This window comes from Megalops cyprinoides, chromosome 8, assembly GCF_013368585.1.
Source record: "Megalops cyprinoides isolate fMegCyp1 chromosome 8, fMegCyp1.pri, whole genome shotgun sequence".
NCBI classification, from domain to species: domain Eukaryota; kingdom Metazoa; phylum Chordata; class Actinopteri; order Elopiformes; family Megalopidae; genus Megalops; species Megalops cyprinoides.
Window position 1 is genome coordinate 15,336,987 of NC_050590.1, and position 21,293 is coordinate 15,358,279.

Consider the following 21,293-nt stretch of genomic DNA (forward strand, 5'->3'; position numbering starts at 1 on the left):
ATACGAAACAGCTCACGTAAATACCATCAACTTTCAATGAAAATATGTAATTAAACTGGATTAATAAGAATTCATTTCAGAAGAAATGCATTATTGGCCTGACACAGGTGCTAGTTGATGTTGCCCTCTAGTGGATAAAACAACAGGGCAAAGACTTCAACCGTAAGACAGTGACTAGATCAGGTACCTCATGATTAATCTGATTTTTGATTGTCAGATTATATGTGACATCAGCATTTCTTTTATGTCACATTGCATGTTGTATTGATATTTACACAAAAATATTTGCAGTAAACATGACACCCAACAGGCATGTAAGCAAACCCTTACAGAGGAGGAAACTTGCAAACAAAGCACAATTTTAATCATTGGCTAATCAGAATTCTAAAATGGGGTATGAACTTTTCTTACTGCCGATGTGCACATCATTTTGCACTCCCGTAGTCAAATACTGTTGCATTGACATTGCAGTCTGAAAACAAGATTATGGGTCTGTCTAAATCACAGAATTACTTGTGCAACATAAAGTTTGCATCCTTGCAAAAGAGAAAACCTTGCATTTCTGGAGTTTTAAAACCTGACCCCTTAGTTTTTGACCCCTACCTTTGCTTTGGCATTACAGTATATGATTGACTCCTTCTCCACCTGCTGATTTCAAACTGAGTTTTGGCTATGATGTATGCCAGAATCCCATGTGTGTTGTTCAACCACTATGACACGATATTGCCCAATGGGGTCCAGTTTCTGCTATGTATTGTAAGTAAGAAGTGTAAGTTCAGATAAGACACCCAATCCCTCAGAGGATTTGAACTGTTCAACAGTTCATGAGCAATTGCATGCAAGGATCCTCAGGCATTATAAGGCATTAGTTGGATACAAGCTCTGAAAACATATCCTTCATCAACTACCTGAAAACAAGAACAGAACAAGACAAAGGGACTTTGTTCTCATTATTCACCACAACAACAAAGTGTTTAATCTCGTAGTAGTTCTTATGATTATGTGCCATAATAGTGTATCATGCTTTATTAGACTTGTAAGGCACATTGGATAAGTGTTTGCGAAATAAATGAAATAATTTCACTCCTCAATTACAATAAGGCCAAAGGCAAGCTGGCTTTTCATCTCTAATTTCAATTATTATATGAATTATTTTGGGAAAATGTAACAGGCTATTTTTAAGTATTATTACTAATTAAATCTTAAGTAAAATGTCTTCCCTCTTGAGAAAGGGCCAGGACATGTTTGAAGGTTGCACAAATGCATAAAATGGGGACAAGAAGTGCTGCAACAGAGATTTAGGCAGTAGAGATGCAGAGCAAGGTCATCAGCTTAGCAGAACGTTATATATGTAGGAAAAGAAACCCCCAGACATAAGGCAAATTATAAATTCACTTCAAGTTTCACAGATAATGAAAACTCAACTGATGCTTCCTGGGGTGGACTGCTTGGTGATGGACTACTTGGAAATAGAAAATTGCGAGACAGTTTTGGACTACAGTTACCGTTTTCTGCAACACAGAAGCCCAATTTCTTGTTTTCTGGTTTCATTAACATTCCATCTATACCTGTGCTAAACTACAAACACAATGCTTATGCAAACGATTCGGTGGGATAGAATATGGTAGCCCGGTGCTCATTTATTTATAATGTTATATGACATTTCACATTTTGTTGTGCTCAGCAGTTTACATTAAAAGTGTGTGATTTGTCAGACACTAGCAAATTGCTCAGATGATGTCAGTGGAGTAGTGCCCATCCTTAAATTTGTACCCACTTCACTAGTAGTGTACCGTGTGACTTGTCATGCAAAGAAAAAATCTGTGGGGTGTGTGTGAGTGTGTTGAAGAATCGCATTCATCTTGCATCAGGACTTATGCATGAGTGCAACGGTGTGGTAATGAGACAAACCTAAACTACAGCTGGCAACCCCAAACAGGGTTGCATAAAGAAGAAAAAAGCATAACAGACAGATTGTGTCATCTGATAGCCCAGTGAAGCTGGAAGTGAAAAGAATGAGTGAACAGCATGACAATACCTTGTTGTATGTTCAGGCACTCTATCAAGAGATTAAAAACAACCCAGGATGTTCTGTCCTGAGCAAGGTCTTTTGGAGCAGATGTTTTGGATTAGATCACAACAAGCTAGTTGAACCTGCATGGCTTTTTAGGAAATGGATAACATGTTGTATTTGAACTCACATGCAATAACACTGTGAGCCTTTGGTATACACAATGGTTCTGTTCACAATTTTCCCAAACCTTTCTGAAATGTGTAGCAGAACAGTGCTAGTGCTCCATGATGCTCATTTTCAAGTCGCTTGAGGACATTTACTATACTGTATGTGATTTATTGCTGTTTGACTGCCACTATAGCATATGGATTTGATTTAGTTAAAGTCATATGGATTACACAGCTACACTGCATGTTACGGTGGATATGTACAGACTTTGGTGTCATGCACTGCCCAGTCAAGCCAGAAAAGAAAATTCCCCTTAGATGTATACACATCTACTGTTTTTAGGTGAACTGGCAGGTAACTGGCAGGTAAACGGAATCCTTTTAATTTCTAGACCATTTCAAAGATATGAATAAGGAAACTTCACCAAGCATAAACCAACCGTAGTGTAGTTTGCTCTATGCACGGTGCTATGCACCTTGTTTTGTTCTGTTGAGATCAATTATTACTATAGATTATGGGAATCAGAAAGACCTTTAGAAAGGCTAGCTCAATTTGTAATGCAACCTCTTTCAAAATCACTTCTAGGGAAGGAAGAAAGCCACTCTGGGTTTGATAGAAAATCTGCCCAGACAGTGTTTGCCTACCTTGGAATCCCCTTCGCTGAGCCCCCAGTCGGACTGTTGACAGAGCCGCCCCGAGGCATAGGCGGTATAGGCGAATGCTAGGGGTGCCGTCCATCCATAGGGGCACCCCAAATGAGGGAAGAAAACTTTTACTATTTTTTGACTAATACTATATTAATACTATTATTTCGAAATATTACCAAAAAAGGCCACAGCAACATAACTACATAGCCTATTTTCTGGGTTGCCCACAGCATACCCCCCCCCCCCCCCCCCCCCCCTAGTTAGGCTTACCTGATTTTGGGGATGGATGAGTTATCTGAACTAGTGAGTGACACCGACCGTGAAAGGTGATACAACTAACATCAGTAGCCTAATTCAAATATATATATTGTCGTCAACAAGAAAGATCACTCAACTTCAGTAGTTTGGAGACATTTTGGCTATTGCAAACTGTACTGCAAACTGTGCTGAAGACATGTGCCATCAAAGACAGGCACCACAAACCCGTTTCATCATGTGAAACAATATCACCCGTTAGAACACGCAGAAAGTAAGAAATTACAGTCCCAAATGTTGTGTTAGTGTTGTTAGTGGACCTTGAAAAGCACCAGGCCAGTACCCAGTGCGACTACCCAGCAGCAAACGATCAACCGTGCCTTACGAAAAAAAAAAACAACGAAAGGCACAAAGACATCATAAATGCAACTGCATATTGCATTGCAAAATACATGCTTCCCATTAGCACTGTCGAAAATGAGGGATTCAAGAAGCTTATCAGCTGTCACAGGGCAGCTTTAAAATCTGAGACTGTAGACAGACAGTCTTTCTTGCCCGTAACTTGTAGGGTAATGGCTTTGCTTGTTTAAAACTTGTACAGAAGATACTGACCACAGCTGAGATTTTTCTTTTGTCTATTTATTTTGTTTACATTGTCAACTAAAACACTTACAAAATGTTTAAACCCGTCTGTACAAGGGGTTTAGCATGCTGACCAGAATTAAGATTTCTTTGTCTATTTCTTGCCATTATCCTTTAAAACACTTTTAAACTTTGCAGTCTGAGCCATCTTACATGTGTGTTGCATCACAGTGCAACACTTCTATAAAGATACTTTCTATTAAGATATTTATTTTGTTGAGGAAAAAGGACTGAAAAAGGGTTTTACTTAATTTTACTCATGCATATTTTGTTGTTGAAAAAAGATTTTATCATTATAACTGTTTTGAATGTTCTGCCTCAGATTTGTGAAATGTTCTGCTGTTTGGCATGTGTTTGTCATGTTCTGACCATAAAGAATGGTTTAAAACCACAATTAACCATGGTGGTGGAATTGGCTGCGATGCAAGGGGCACCAGCTAAAATCCTGCCTAGGGCACCAAATTGGTCAGGGCCGGCTCTGAGTGTTGAGATTCTCAGCTCCCCAGCCACCGAGAACATGGCTGAGAGATGCCACAACCTTCCCTCCCCTGTAATCTTTTTTTTTTTTTCTGTACAGGGTAGAGGGGGCAGACATATAGCTGCCAAGTCTTTGTGAGTTACAGTAGGCAAAACTGGTGATTAAAATCTTCAGGTCTGGTCAGCTGGAGTAAATATCTTCACATATTAATAATCAGAAAGGTTAGCAATGTTAAAATGGCTCAGTAACATGTAGCATAGTGCTATGGCTGTAGAAGTCATGGATGAAGAATATGGTGTTCAAATATTAACCAAGTCATTAACTAAAAATATATTTCTAGATGTGTTCTACTCTTTGTACTTGCACATTGGAAGTCACTCTGGATAACAGTCTATGCTAAAGTTAAAATGTAAATGTACATACTCAGAGACTAGGCCTATTTGAATGGTAAGATACTGTAACAGTTGGGCACACGTAACATTCGAGGAGATTAACTCACGCATTAAATCCGTTTAGGCCTACTTATCACTTTCACATCACTTTTTGATATCACAGAATTGACCACAGTCAAATTCAAACCCAGTCCGTATCACTATATCATGTCACACTGACATTTCACTGCCGATTAGAAATTCAGAACGCCAAACTTGCAATCTTCACGTTACATCATAATTCGTACATTCAGGTACGTCACAATATGTACATCCCATTGCATTATTACTACAAACATTCTGCCTAAGTTTAGAATTTAGAACCAGTTAACTGTAGTTTACAACCTACCCAATTAGCCAGTTAGCTAGCTATCTTTTGTGTTGACTCCAAATTTTATATGCTTGCACTGCACATACTTTAGACATGGTAAGTTTTCATACCATCCTGACTCGCTATCAGGAGCTATACATCTCAACTAAGGTGCTTGGGTAGTTAGCTATTTATTACCCACTAAAGTCTCGACAGAGTAAAGCCATGCGCATAGTCACGCAGGGAAATTTCTTATGCAAAGCAAATCATTTTGTGTTTGATATGGCATGTGCACAGGGAAAGGTTTTTGGTCAAGACATCAACGGTGTACTATCTCTTTTATATTCGATCTTCACAACGATAATGCTGCGGCAATATTAGCCACCGACTCCACCCCAAAAACTCCAAGAATCCAACTCCACGAACACGTTCGTTAATTGAGGGCCACCAGCACTGTCGAGCTATCTATGCAGCCCTCTTGTCACGGATAATGCGGCCAAATGTTTTCTCTAATGAATTTTAACTTCAGTGCAGCTCTGTCCTTAGTGTGGAAGCTGCATGTGCGTTGTAGCTGTCTTATGGTATGAAAGCGCAGATCGTTCATGCTAGCCACAGTAGACTTATTCCTATTTGTTTGGCTCTCAACGTACAGGCAACGAGAGAAATGCCAGCGTACTTCGCTAGCTAGCTAACGCTCAGTGCTAGAAACACTACGATTTGGTACGATCACCTTTCACGAACGCAAATGTGCTGGCAAAACGAGGTGTTGCAGGCAAATGCATATTTTGGTTTTAAAAAATAACCAGAACAGTAAAATCCTTAGCCAGCTACTTACTGATGTTCCTTTTGACGTTCCTCAATCCTTGATTAAAGTGGTCCTGATTAATTATCCTAATCCGACAAACATGTCAATTAATCTGCACATATCAACAATTTTGAATATATATAAGAAGTTATACAAGGACACTGCCAACGGTGGAATTTGTTCAAATCAACAGGAGTGCAACACAGACGAGGCCAAAAGAAAAGAAAGGCCCGTACTAATAAGCAAACAATGCGATTCATTAAGAGTGGTTTAGGCGTCTGTTGTAAAAGTGCTTCAAGAACAAAGTTTTATTATAGCGATATGATATGAACCTCTGGCATATCATGAATATTGGCACGGCTAGGAGATGTTGTTTTGGTGTTCTGACAATCTGGTCTGCCCTTCCAGGGGAGGGAGGTTGGGCGCTTTCAGTAGCTACCCGGTTAGCCCATGCTGGGGAGGGAGTTGAGACTTTCACACCAGTAAACCACTATAAATTCACCGTACAATTACTGAAATAGGAGTCCATGCCCAACTCCTTTTTTTTTTCAAGTTACTCCACAGTTTTCTGAGCTGAATAATGGTTGCCAGTAACTTGGTAGCAATTTCTCATATTCGTGGTCACACACTGATATTTCTCGGGCCTGAAAAAGAAAATAACCCAATTTCTTAGCGAGTTATAAACTTAATGATTGTGTGGTTAATTTCTTACCAGCAGCTCGACAAAATACAGCACTTCACGGCCACTGGCTCGGCCGTGAACCGTAGTACTCTTTCGCTCCCGTTTTCCCGTTTACGATTAAATAAACCGCTAAAGGATTTTGTGAGTTTCTTTTAACTACTTGTCCAGTGAAGCCACAGGGGACAAATAATTTCCAGGGTCATCGAATGTGAATTCTCTGTCCTGCATCGTTGTGATCGTTTGTTGCCTCATTGAATGTCATGGTTGCGGATTTTTTCCCCCATTTTCGTATTGCATAACAGAAAACGAGTCTTTTCCCCTAGTTCCTCGAGCCAAAATGCTGCTGTCGTGTCGAACGTGTCGAACCACGTTTTTGTCCACGTGTAACGCTCCAGAGTAAGCTCCCCTGCAGATATTGGTGGGTGTTGTGTCTTTTTGTCCTTGCCATCCTGTAGTAGTTTTTTTTTTAACTGCTTGTTAACATATTGTTGGATGTTTGAAATTCCGTGTTCAGCATCAGACAGAAACTCTGCCTGGTAATGTCGGCGCGCTATTCAGTGTAACCATTCTCCTGTAAGGTCCACTTTTGCAGTTTCAGACAGGCCCATGAAACACGAAGGATGGCATTTCATTCATTTTAGCTATATCTTTGCTTTGAAACGGACGGATCGTTTCTTCTCCGTTAGCCAGTCATTGAAGCAGCCGTCGGCCTTATTTTGTGTTATTTTCAATCTGTCTAAATGAGACTTTAACTTTGCGACCAGGTTTTTAATGACTTAGGCTTACCGGTTTTTCTTTTTGGTCCACTCATCAAGTCATTCAAGACGTCGAAACAGATACTAAACATGTCCATCGTTTGTAGCTTAGCTTTTACTGATGTGGAGAGATCAGTTATTTTGTCGGACGTGCAATAACTTTAAAGTGCACAAAAATTCAGTTCTTTCTTGTAGTTCTAATTATAGTTCTTAGGTGTCATTTCAAACATGTAAATGCAATGGTAATACTCCAGATAGACAGATTAGATAGTGGTTGCTAGCCAACTCGCCAATGTTTGTTTGCCCATAATAAGTTGCCATACGATGCTGAAGATGTTGAGGAGTCAGGTAATTAGCGATAAATATAGCAAGCTAGGTAGCTAGAATGCAGTGGAAAAACATTTAGGTGTTTAGAAACTACTGTTCGTTAGAGTATCATCAACCAGTTTGCTATACATACAGCTAGCTTGCTGCTGTTATCTGATTTAATTGCCAATGTTTATTATCTTAGAGTAAGCTAATTGTTGATGCATTGTCTGACACACAATACCAGATTGACTGAACACACATTTCCTGCTCTTTCTGGAAAATAGCCCAAATACACAGGCCACAAAACCTTATGACATTAAGAAGATTATTTATGAGAAAAACAATCGTCTTAATGTCATATGGTTGTATGGTCTGTATATTTAGGCTAAATAAACAGTAGCTTCAATGCAGGAGTCAAGATGTCTTGCCAGGACAGCATAACGTCTGATATTTTTCTTCTAGGTACACCACAACAGTTAGAACCTGCCAACTTTAACCCCTTATATGAATACTGATAAATACTATAAATATACATTTATAGCATGCAAGACATCAGTCATCTCAATGAAAATTAACAGGCAGTGAAATAAATGCAATTCTTCTAGCCGCCGAAAAAGAAAGATGCAAAGAATTCAGCCAAAGGAAAGGTGTCAGAGGGAGCAGATGGCCCCTCCGAAGTATCAAAGGAGCAGGTAAGCTTTGTGACTTGCAGTTAGTGTTTTTTTTTTTTGCTAGAGTGTACAGTTCGCATAATAAAAATGTGGTCTGTAGTATCCTGCACTGACACCCTATTACTGACACTGTGGAGTATTCAAGTGAAACTGTCATATTTTTTCACTCCTTCTAATGCTAATTCAGGTTTAGACCACATTGATTAACTAGCAAAACAGTATATTCAGTGTTTACTTAAAAAATGCTATGGAATGTGTGTGGTAGCTCCAGGAGCAGATTGTCCACCTGAAAGAGACGCTAGAGAGGGAAAGGGAGGAGCGCAACTATTTCCAGCTGGAGAGAGATAAGATCCAAAGTTTCTGGGAGATCACTAAGAAGCAGCTGGAGGAGAGGGCTGCTGACCTGAGGAACAGGGATAGACAGCTGGAGGAGTCTGAAGAGCAGTTCCAAACAGAAGTCACGGTACACAGATGCTGAGATGTTTGCCAGTTGTGTGCATTCAAGGACTGAACATGATTGCACAATCCTGCCATATATGCTTTCGTGGCAGCACTGAAAGGGAACTGATAGGGACTTTTGAGCTAGGAAGTTTGCATGTTTTAACAACTGATATTTTCCCCCCACAGTCATCTCTCCCAATTTAACATTTTTATCCTTTTCTGTTTGTATTATCCAGACCTATAAACAGAAGGTGAAACACTTGCTGTACGAACACCAGAGTAGCATCTCAGATCTGAAAGCAGACAGGGTTGCTGCTATAAAAGTGATACAGAAGCAACACTTAGAGACAGAGTGTGAGTTGCGTGATAACATTCGCAATCTCAAATCTGATCTCAAAGAGCAGGAAATATCCTATGAAAACCAAATGAAGAGCCTGAAGCTGGTATGTGCACTATTTATTTGTTACAGGCTTTCTTTATTCTGCAGTGATCAGCACCATTTAATTTTCACATACTTGTAACTAAAAGCTGTTTTCCACTTCTACTCTTCATTCTAGCAACACTGTCAAGAAATTACCCAAATACAAAGTGACTTTGAAAGACAAATACAAGGTACACTCTCTTAGTAAATCTTAGCTCAGTATCTTTCCTTTTATTCAGGTTTAAGGACTGCCTTAAGTCATGAATGTGTGATTTATTTTACATAATAGTGTGAATAATATGTTGCGCTATTTGTCTTTAAACAAAAGAAATCTCCATCCTGTCCTCAGGACCTGCAGCTGTCTAAGTTATTTTGTTTGCCTTTAAATCATTAAAGTGAAAAGAAAGTGAAAGATAATTATGGATGTAATGTAATAAACTGAGATTACACACAATCAATTATACTTTGCTGCAGTGCCATACATTTTTGTCTGAGTCACAACTTTTTCCTTTTCTCAAATATTATTAAAAGGTATTAATCAAGTTTTAAAATGATTCTTTTCACAATGTATGTTGTTCAAAAGCCACTGTATTGTAAACAACAAAACCAGATCTTTCTAAGAAATTCTGTGTCTCCAGAAAACAAGGCAAAATATGATGACAAGATGGAGACACTGAGGAAGGAGCTGGATTTGATGTGGACAACGGAAGTCCACAAAACTGAGGAAAGGAAGAACAATCAAATCACTCTCTTGATTCGGGATCATGAGAAAGCCTTTACCAACATGAAGAATTATTATAACGAAATCGTCATCAGCAACATGACTCTCATCAATGCACAGAAAGTAAGAGCAATAAAGCATGGGCTCATGCCCTTGTTATTTCTATGCATTTGTTCATACACCTGCCATTTTGAATTTCTTATGATTTGTTCATGTTAGGTCTCTGTAATAATTCCCTACCTGATGATCAAGAGAGGACTGTACCCGAATCGGTTAATTTTTGTCTGTAGTTATCTTATGAGGTTTTGCATTCTATGACTCTATTTGATATGATTGTTTTGCAAGCAACAGAGGTGTGCAGCCTGTGTGTGCAAGGGTGAGCAGCAATGCAACGGGACTTGTGTCTCATGCAGGAGCAAATGGAGGCAATGAAGTGCAAGCTAGATGAGGGTGAGAAGGAGAACGTGAAATTGGTGCAACAGAACAAGCGTCTTAATGAGCCCCTGCAGAAGGCCAAGGAAGAGGTGGCTGAGATGCAGCGGCAGATGGCCACCTATGACAAAGACAAGGCCTCACTTGCTGTGCGTAAACTGCATAAAGCGTGTCTGTGTGAAATTAAACTGGGGAATTCTTACCCTTTGCAATGAAGATCATGGTATCTTTAATGACCACAGAGAGTCAAGGCCTTAGTTCAGCATCTCATCTGAAAGACAAACTTGCAGATTATTTTAGGAATTTTTACCAGTTCATTTTCAAGTGTATCCAGTACAATGCTGAGGGTTTGTGTCCCTGTGCAAACAAAAAGTAGAAGTGTTGAGTGATGTAGACAATTCTCTGTCTTAACAGGGGGCCCGGGCACGCTTGAAGGCTGCTGACAAAGAGATGGCAGAAATGAAATGGGAATATGAAGTGCTGCAACAGAGATTCAACAAGGTACGATATGTGCTAAAAGCACATATCTGTGTACAGAGTATCTGCTCAGAAACAGATAAATTAATGAATGATGGAAGGATACAGGTCAAAGGTTTTAAGTAGGCTGAATTAGCTGGGAACCTTAGGCAACTTGGTGCAACTTGGTGGAATCTGAGGTAATATATGGAACATACAGACAGGTAACAAATTAAAGGAAAAGTGTCTTAGTAAGGTGTTGGGCCACCACGAGCCGCCAGAACAGCTTCAGTGCGCCTTGGCATAGATTCTACTCTCTGATTCTACTCTAGATTCTAGCCTCTGGAATTCTACTGGAGGGATGAAACACCATTCTTGCAAAAGATATTCCCTCATTTGATGTTTTGATGATGGTGGTGCAGAGCGCTGTCTAACACGTCGGTCCAAAATCTCCCATAGGTGTTCAATTGGGTTGAGATCTGGTGACTGCAACGGCCATAGCATATGATTCACATCATTTTCATACTCATCAAACCATTCAGTGACCCCTCATGCCCTATTGATGGGGGCATTGTCATCCTGGAAGAGACCAGTCCCATCAGGATAGAAATGTTTCATCACAGGATAAAGGTGATCACTCAGAACAACTTTGTATTGATTTGCAGTGACCCTTCCCTCTAAGGGGACAAGTGGACCCAAACCATGCCAGCAAAATGCCCCCCACAGCATAACAGAGCCACCGGACCCCCTCACTGTAGGGGTCAAGCATTCAGGCCTGTACCGTTCTCTTGGTGTACGCCACACATGCACTCGCCCACTTGTCAAGAATATGGTGAAGGATGATTCATCTGACCATATCACTTTTTTCCACATCTCTGTAGACCAGTGCCTATGGTTTTTGCACCACTGAACTCTCAGATGTGCATTCATCTTTGTAATGAGGTGTTTACGCACTGCAATCCTACTGTAATATCCCTCTCTATGTAATTGTCGACAGACTGTTCTTTCTGACACAGTCTGATCACGTCCTGCATTGACATTCTCAGTCAACTGAGGAAGAGTTGCTCTTCTATTTTTCCTTACATAGTGCGCTAATGCACAAGCATCACGGTCATCGAATGTGCACTGCCGACCACAATTCCCAACCCTATTTACTGATGTCTTTCCCATAGATCTAAATGCAGATGTCACTTTAGTCACTGTTCCTATTCAAACACTAGCCAGTTGAGCATTCTTTGTGACTGAAGCTCCTGCCATCCGTGCCCCAACAATGAACCCTCTTTCAAAGTCACTTAGATCTTTTCCTCTTGCCTTCTTGATCCAAAATCGAGATCAACTGGGCCTGCTCAGCATTTTTATACACGCCACAAAGCATGATTGGATGTTAATTGCTTAATTGTACCATGCAGTACACCTGTGTGGAAGCATCGGATTCGTTATGTTTCTCCACTCATTTATTCAGGGTTTTCCTTTAATTTTTCACCCGTCTGTATGTATTTACAGATATATGAGACACAAATGCTAAGAATGTTTAAGTGAAAATAAGAGTGACCCAAAGCCAAAACAGACAGGAAATTCAAAGACAGGCATAAGAACACTCTGACTTAGTTTCTGCCAAGTCTTTCTAGGAAACACTGCTTTCCTAACCTGCAAGGCTCTGTACCTGGATTCACCTCAGACAACTTGTATTCACCACTGGGCAGGTCAGTGGGTTGTTGAGGGTTAAATTGGTAAAAGCCGCTCATTAAATTCATGTAGCCATGCAAGTGTATCACTGACATGTAACTTCTTTGCCCTAACTTCTCTACCTCTAGCTTCAGGAGGAAAAGGATGAGCTGTCCCAGAAGTTCACCAAGACCATCCTGGAGGTGCAACAGAAGAGCAGTTTCAAGGATCTATTGGTGAAGAAGCTGAATACGGTATCAAAAACAGGAGAAAAACAAGGCTGAGGTTAACAAGGTTGGTTCCACCTCCAGCTGGGACCACAAGTTGGAGCTAAACCTGTCTGATTTCTTACTCACTCATTCTGAATGCACCCCCTCCCCTCACTTGGGTTGGTTGCACTATTCACAGTATTTGTAGGTTTGTGGGCTTCCTCCTTAAGCAAATTCCAGTACATGCTACATAGTTCATTCTATAATTAGTCTTTAGATGACTTAACTGGTACAACTGGCCCTTGGGCCTGAGGGAATTTCAAGCAAAACTGTAAAAAGACAAAATTCTAACACCCTCTCATAAGAGTAATCCTAATTTCCCTAATTTATGACATAAAATATCATCCTTAATGTTTATTTGTATTACCTCATACTTGTTCAGCATTACATAACAGCAACACGAAAAACTGATTTTTTTTCTTCATTGAGAACATTTAGCATTAAAAAATGCTGTCATTAACAATTTACAGCACAAGTTGTCTCCAGCTTGGAAGATGGAGGTAGCATTATCTATTTATAGTTTTGATGTTGTCATGTCTGATATCTACATCAGCAGATTTTAGGGTTAGGTTAGGTTAGGTTTAATTTTGGGTTTTTAATTTTAATTCTGTGTGTAAAATTGACTGTTGCCAGGGTAGTCTAGCTTCTTAGTGTGTTTATCTCGTTGGCAGGTCCATAATTATGTTTCTGATTTGTGAGGATTTTGTGAACCCTTTGGAGGAGATGGGGTTCAAGCCCCTGGAGAGCACCATGGATGGGAAAACTCAGGGTGAGGGGGGCTGTAGAATTGGTGTCTGCCCCAAAATAAGGAGCAGTCCACCCAGAAATATGTAATATCTTTCAATAAATATAAGTTATAGACTACTTTCAGTCTGTGCACACTTCATCTTTCTGAACACTACGGTGTTTCCTTCCTTTGGCCTGTAACTTTTTATTAACAGTGTTTAAAAGCCTGTCCCTGCTTTTTTATTTTGCATGAACTTATTGTGCTGTTTTCCACATCATTATAATAATATATAATTCAGTACAAAGAAAAAAGTAAAAAGTAAAAAATAAAAGTTTTCAGACTTTTCTTGCCACATTTCTGTGGCAATATAACAATGCCAAAAAAATCCCATAATGTAACTTTATAATTTGTAAGCATAGTTACAGAACACCTTTATCTTGAACGTTAGAAGTCCCACACGTCTATTTGATGACAGAATTTCACACTCAGAATTTATAAAATGTGTTCAGGGAGACGTGGTCACTGTATGCAATAAGTACCTTGTCTCTGTTGGTTATATGTATGCTTAATATCACCTCTGCTGTACAGAACAAATATATGATTTCAAGCGGGACATTCCATTGTTACCCACCACACGGGAGAACAAAGAGCAAATTTCATTACATGTTGTATTGTCATACTGCCTGGCTTTCACAATGTGACACAGTAATTTGTTTCTGAAGTCTAATGTCTTTAGTCATAACAGTGCTGTTCACCACAGTAATGCTATCAGACCTGCTGCTATCAGACCTGCTGCCTTGAGCTGGTCATCAAGCTGGATTGTGTGTCTGTGTGTTATGATGAAACCTTTGAATGCTGATATTGCCACGACCTGGCAAGTGAGTAGACTGGCATGTCAGTGTGACCTGTCAGCTGTCAAGGTGCACTGCCTTCTGCTGGAAGGGAATACACTGTGTGGCTCCAAACAGTGCCTTTTGCCTGAAACTGAGTGATAACATAACATTGGATAAAGAATGTCACTCTATGGTGGGAGGACATCGGGGCTGAAATGGCAAGTAGAATTTCCGCCAGGTTAAGCAAGCCATATGCAGTGTCAAACCACACTCCTAAGAACCATGGTACTGATAATGTTAGCTAGGAATACAGCCATTCTGCAAGGCCAGACTGATTCTTGATATGGAACTCATTCAGACATCTGGATGGATTGGTTCATTTGGGACATGGACTTTGTGACCTTGGTAATGTTAATGATAAATATAGGAATATAATTGTACCTTAGACATAAGATGTACACTGCAGCAGTAAATGTTACAGCTATTACATTGATATAATAAGTATTTCAAGATGTAGAGTATTAGAATCAATATTACCACTACTATGTTACTATAATAACAATTATTATTTTATGTGCTGTTGTATTGATCATGATGAAACATAGCCAGCTCTCCGTGATAAGCCTAATTTGACTATATGTGCATAAAAAATCAGTAACATTGGGAGATTGAATGAGAAACTTCTTAGTTTCTTTTGTTGTAAATCACAGTAAGGTAAGAATTGAGGTAAAGAGCTAAATATGTGGCTTTGCAAAAACTGCAGCATCATGTTGAAACCTCCGGAGAGTGTACCTCCTGTTGGCTGCCAAGAAACTGTTGGCCACACCTCCAATGACAACACATATTCCCAGCACTTGATAATCCATGTAGGTACCTTGCCTCTTTCAAATTTCGGTTTGGTTTATGTGACTATGTTTCCAAAGTGCTGTATAATTCAGTTGTTAAGTATTATGCTGCAGAAACATTTCAGCAGCTGAGGAATTCCTGCTATAAAAACCTTGCTGGCAGCAACAGCTCAGCTGAGACTCTGAGTCCCTGAAGAAAATCAGCACTGCACAGACTCACCAGACCAGATGAAAGGCCTCCGAATGACAGGGATTGTTTCAAAGGTTGTTTGTTCTCTTTGTGCAAGGTAAGAAATCCAGTGTTGTTTTTTTTTGTTTGTTTTATTTTGTTAGCTTCTTATAATTTTGTCATACGTTTAGGGTTTATTTAGTGCGGGATAGACATCGGCAGTGCTTCTGGATAGACAAATCAAACTGTAAGGCAAATGCAAATTACATACAAAATAATATAACCAATTGAAAAAATGGCCATTGTTTGAATGCAAATGTATAGAAAGATTGTATTCATCTTGCTTCAGTACTTTTGCATGAATGCAGAGGTTTTGCTGAGACTAATGCACAATTAGCAGCTCCAAACCAGGTTACATAAAGAGGAAAAGTCATAAAAAGGCAGATTATGTCACCTGATAGCTTACTGAAGCTGGATGTGAATCCAAGAAGAATTAGTGAACGGCATGATAATAACTTGTAGCATGTTCAGGCAGATGATGGAGGGCTTAAAACACCCTGTTTTCTGAGGGCTTTCATTTTGGAGAGGGTGTTTATCATGTGATCACTACAAACCAGTTGTACATGAATAGATTTTTTGGAAAAGTTGAATTTAAACTGATACAATAATTTAGCAATTAATTAGTATAATAATTCTGCTCACAGCTTTCCAAGACTTTTCTGAAATATATGAGTAAATTGTGTAATGTTGGATTCATACTCAAGTATTAATTTCAAATTATTACTCAGATTATTACTGTTGAATTACCTATCTCACTTACAATTTCAATTTATCTAAAGGTATATGGATAATGCACTTATACTACGGAAGACTGAAATTGATTTTCTTGGCTTTTGATATTACGCAGATGTATTACTATTCCAGATAGCACTGCAATGACTAGTCAAGGCAGAAGAGACATATTCCAATGGATATATTTGTATCTACTATGCTTGCATTTCAGTGAAGTGACAGGTAAGACCAATATTTTCATTTTTTCTTTGCCATTTTAATAATTTGATTAATTACATTTCAGCAAGCACAGATCAATCTGTTGTACTGTAGCCAGCTGGACACAGAAGGGCTTATGTTCCATTCTGTTTATTTTAATTGTTAATGGACATCAACAGGTAGACAGACCAGTTATGACTCTATGTTACAGAGATGTCAGTATTACACGGACCAGATTTGTCACGTAACCCCTTTTGAAATCCCTTCCAGGGCAGGAAGAAAGCCGCCCTGAGCTTGAAACAAAATATGGCCTGCTTGTGGGGAGGCAAATCAGAGTCAAAGAATCCACCCAGACAGTGTTTGCCTACCTTGGAATCCCTTTCGCCGAGCCCCCATTTGGAGTGTTGAGATTCTCAGCCCCCCAGCCACCGAGAGCATGGCAGGGGCTGAAAAATGCCACAACCTTTCCTCCCCTGTAATCATTTTTTTTCTGTACAGGGTAGAGGGGGCAGACAACCTGTAGCTGCCAAGTCTTTGTAAGGCATGTAGTCATAGTAGGGGGTGTCTCTGTGCAAACAACTAAAAAGTATTCCCACTCCTGTTATGTATTCTCCCAGGTGCTTACAAAACATGAATCACACCAAGCGGATGTGGGATTTTTATGCTGGCAGATACCCTCCTCTGAGGACCTCAGAGGATTGCCTTTACTTAAATGTGTATACCCCAGTGAAACCAGGGCAGCCCCACCAATTGCCTGTGAGTATAAATGCAAGCTGATATCTTAGTGTAGTTCAGAATGGATCAAAATGAATGAGTCTGCTGGGAGACAAAAGAATACTACATGAGGATTTCCTTTGATCTTGTAAACCTTCCAAGCACTGTAGAAATCTGAGAGAAAAAGTTGTGACATCAAGGAAATTCAGATGTGTTCAGATAATGATACAGCATTATATTTAATAAATATGGTTATGCAGTGGCACATTTTAACAGCAGCTGTCTATCTTGCAGGTGATGGTGTGGATACATGGAGGGGGGTTTCTAATGGGAGGGGCCTCCCTGTATGATGGATCTTCACTGGCTGCTTTTGGGGATGTGGTCATTGTCATAATCCAGTACCGTCTGGGCATACCAGGCTTTTTAAGGTAGAGTCAGTGCAATGTTGGTACTGGTGTGGGAAAATTTTATTGATGTTACCGTTGAAAAGACTCACAAAAATGTATTTGTTGGCCATACAGCACTGGAGACAGCCAGGCCACCGGAAACATGGGGCTGCTGGACCAGGTCTGCGCGCTGCGCTGGGTGCAGGAGAACATCCACAGCTTTGGTGGAGACCCTGGATCTGTCACTATCTTTGGGGAGTCTGCTGGTGGGAACAGTATCTTCTTGCATGTGTGTATACCCACAGCAGACATACACAGTGTGTAATATTCAGCCTGTATGTCAGTGTTAAGTGGCTGACCTCTAGTCTGCTCCTGCAGATGCTGTCTCCTATGTCATCTGGGCTGTTCCATAGGGCCATCATTCAGAGTGGAGTACCTCTGATCCCTCTCATCATAACTAGTGACTCCAAATCCACAGCACAGGTAAATCAGGGCAGTACTTCCTCTTAGGTTATCTGGTATCTCCTGTATATACAGTATGTTGTTTACATGCTAGATTTGTAGCTACAACATGAGTGTAAACAGGAGAAGGTGTATATGACAATTAAATCCTGTAAAATTTTGTAGTTGAAGTCTTAGAAGCTGGTCTGCCTCTTTTGTGTCTGCTAATTGCCTTCTATGCAGCTATTGGCTGAGAAGGCTGGCTGCACCATTGGAGACTCAGCTGACATTATGCAGTGTTTCAGGAAGAGAACACCACAGGAGATCGAAGCTGCAACTCCATGGCTAGTGGGTGATGTTTTATGCTGAGCTAAATCATTGTGTCTGTTGGTGTTAACCTGGTGAGTTTCACATCTACATGATACATGTTTCTGTCACTTACAGTTAACTGTGTTGCCAGGGGGATATGGTGTTGATTTTGTCACTAGATGGGGAGTTTGTAACCAAAGACATAGAAGAGCGAATCCAAAGAAGGAGCTTCAAAAATGTTCCATGGATCACAGGCATAAATAGCCATGAGTTTGGCTGGATGCTGCCTCATGTATGTCATGAAACTTTGGATAAGTTCATTTTCTGCAGAGCACTGATAAACTTACATCATGTATGAAATATTTCTAATTTATGCATATACAATTTATTGCACATTTCCTTACTTTTCCTGTTTTCTGAGACCATCATATTTTCAAATCACCTTTCATTACTTTACCTGAGATCTGCAGCAATGTAAAAAAACAAACCCTTTCTGTACTGCGATTGTCCTTCCAAGATGGCTTTATTTCCTGGATGGGACCTTGGAGTCACTCGTCAGATGATGACAATGACGCTAGCATTCATGCTTCAGAAAGGGGTGGGTGCAGCCCATACAGATCGTTCTGTGACTCTGATTGTATGGACCCTTCTGTGACTCTGATTGTATAAACACTTCTGTGACTGTGATTTATGGACCTTTCTATAGAGGATTATATGGACAGTCATAGTTGTGCAGGTGGAGGTATCTCAGTAGGGGTTAATCCTTTGCCACAATTCTAAGGCTGTGTGGAGGTGGCGAGACAGGGAAATGATTCATTCTGAGCATTGTGCTTTATTTTTTGCAGGGTTTGTCTGGTCATGCACAAGAGATTTTAGTGGATGAGTACTTTGGAAAAACTGAGAATCCTGACACAATAAGGGATGCCTTATTGGATCTGATTGGAGATTTAATATTTGTATTCCCTGCTGTCAAAGGAGCAAGAGATCACAGAGGTAAATCCTAAAGCAAAGGAGACACTGGAGCTGCTGTGCAATTCAGCTGTTCTTATCCATCAAATCTGTCTCTACATTTATAGGGATGGGAATAACACTCTGTGTATAAAATGAATTGATGCATGATTTAATCAGTGTAGTGCTGGGGCTGGGTGACATTCAGTTTGTTGCGTGGGGGGTAGAAAATGAATAAAACAGACTTAAAACACAATAGGTATTTCTATAAATTGTGTACTGATATTGCTATTGTATAATTATTTAAATGATGAATCACGCCTTGAAGAGTTGGTGCATGCAAGTATGGTTTCTCAGTGTTGAAAATCAGAGCCACTATATATGTGTATTTTTTAAAGATGCAGGATTCACAACATACTTCTATGAGTTCCAGCAACGTCCTTCCATGTATGGGGATAACAGACCTGACTTTGTGAAAGCGGATCACTTTGACGAAGTTGGCTTTGTGTTTGGTGCCCCCTTCTGGACGGAAGACATAGTGATGCTAGGTATCAGTTACTTTTTTAGATGTACAATTTACATTTATTCATTTGGCAGATGCTTTTATGCGACTTACAAACGATGCAGATGTATTATGTTTTTGCGGAATGCTTTTGCTTCTTGAGTGCATGTGAAATTCTAAATAATCACCACATTGTAGCCTGGAACAGATGTGTCCAGTTGTTAGTGGTATAGAGTGTGATGGTGTGGTTGATGTTAACATCCCTGTTGCACCCCCTTGCCTGCTGTCTGTCTCTTAATGTAAGTGAAAACATGATTTATCCATAGATAGGACTAGTGAGGCAGAAAGACATCTGAGCAAGACGATGATGAAATACTGGACCAACTTTGCAAAGACAGGGTAAGAGATTCCTCCCTCATGCTTATCAAACCAAGTTATCTGCCAGTAATACATATTAAAGTTGCGAAGAACTAAACTGTTAAGAATCTCACATCTTAATAAAGTCAGAGTACAGAGGACAGAGGTTTTCTGTTGTTTCTGTGGTTTGAGAACTAGCTATCTAAAAGGGAACTTTCTCCATAGCTTTATCTGAAATTCACATTCTAGATTTAACACAGTCTATTCCATGGAAGGTATAAAACAGAAATCCTTAAAGGTAAGTGCTAACCAAGATCAAAATTAATTTATTTTTAAGCATTAGTGGAGGTACGATATAGTGATTATTTCACTTGAGTGAATTGCTTAGTATTTATTTGCTGATTATTATTCTGAGATTCCTTTTATACTAGGCTTATCTCACCAGAACAGCCTCTGGGCTTGTTAGGAGTCCTGGGGTGCAAAAGTAATCTTCTAATACAGACAAATGCAAGCACAGAGTAGCTGCATCTCTCTCACATAATCTTAGTGACTTGTGGGTGTCTGGTGAGTAGCAGAGTACTGAGTACATTCTGACAAGGAAACCCTGGCCCATGAAACCTACTCATCCACAGCGGAGCAAAGCTAAATCTGTTCCACTATTATGGACATCTGGACATTGTCTGTGAATAACAGCTCATACTCACACCCAGGTTTGAGCAATAGCACAAGCCTGTCCTCAGAATGAGCATTTTAGGCAGTTTAGCCACTCAGGAGCCACTACAATTTAGGATTTCTCCATCAAAATGATAGAAGATTGCCTTCATTTTTGACTCAGCTTTGGAAACCCAGACAATACTCTATAAGGACTGGTCATACATGAGGCATGCGCTCCATGTCCAGGTTTACATTCAGAGTCAGCTAGGATGTCACTCACATTGAGCACTTAATCAGTTATTGAGCCACTAATTGATTAGTAACCTATATTTAACACTGCAGTAGCTAATCTGTTTAATACTTGTTGTTGAGATATTTAAGAAACACCAGGGATAAATAGCTTAAAATACCTATTAAATGTACATTTCTGTTTGCACTACCCACTTCTTCTTTAAGTATTTAATTGGAGTGTTGTCAAAGCCAGATCAATATTCCATTAAGAATACACATACTCTCATGTTACCTGTGCAGGAACCCAAATGGAGAGGGTCTACTCGAATGGCCAGTATTCAACGAGGGTGAGAAGTACCTGCAGCTTAATTTGACCATTAAGCTTGGAACCATGGCAGAGAGGCGCAGACTGACATTCTGGACTGAACAGTTCCCCAAGAAACTACACTCTCAAAATAATCTGTCCAGACGCAGTGACCTATAGAAATGAAACCTGCTTATTACACACAACAATGTGATATGCATATTTTCCTTCAACAAATCTTCATGGAAAGCATAATTCAGAAAGTAGATACAAATAATATATGCAGCTATGCACATAATCTACTCTACTGA

General features: G+C 39.8%; 1 protein-coding gene across 1 annotated transcript; it reads left to right on the forward strand.

Annotated features, from left to right (window-relative positions):
- Positions 1 to 7,511: 7,511 nt before the first annotated feature.
- On the forward strand, positions 7,512 to 21,162 carry gas8 (growth arrest-specific 8). The gene is given in 22 exon segments (XM_036535601.1): positions 7,512 to 7,535; positions 8,102 to 8,188; positions 8,433 to 8,630; positions 8,845 to 9,051; positions 9,166 to 9,220; positions 9,668 to 9,873; positions 10,164 to 10,331; positions 10,597 to 10,683; positions 12,453 to 12,568; positions 12,570 to 12,626; positions 13,244 to 13,341; positions 16,407 to 16,611; positions 16,754 to 16,892; positions 17,145 to 17,278; positions 17,372 to 17,525; positions 17,615 to 17,719; positions 17,921 to 18,025; positions 18,138 to 18,278; positions 18,832 to 18,979; positions 19,333 to 19,482; positions 19,763 to 19,835; positions 20,979 to 21,162. Coding segments are annotated over 22 exon segments (2,841 nt in total).
- The last annotated feature ends 131 nt before the right edge of the window (positions 21,163 to 21,293 follow it).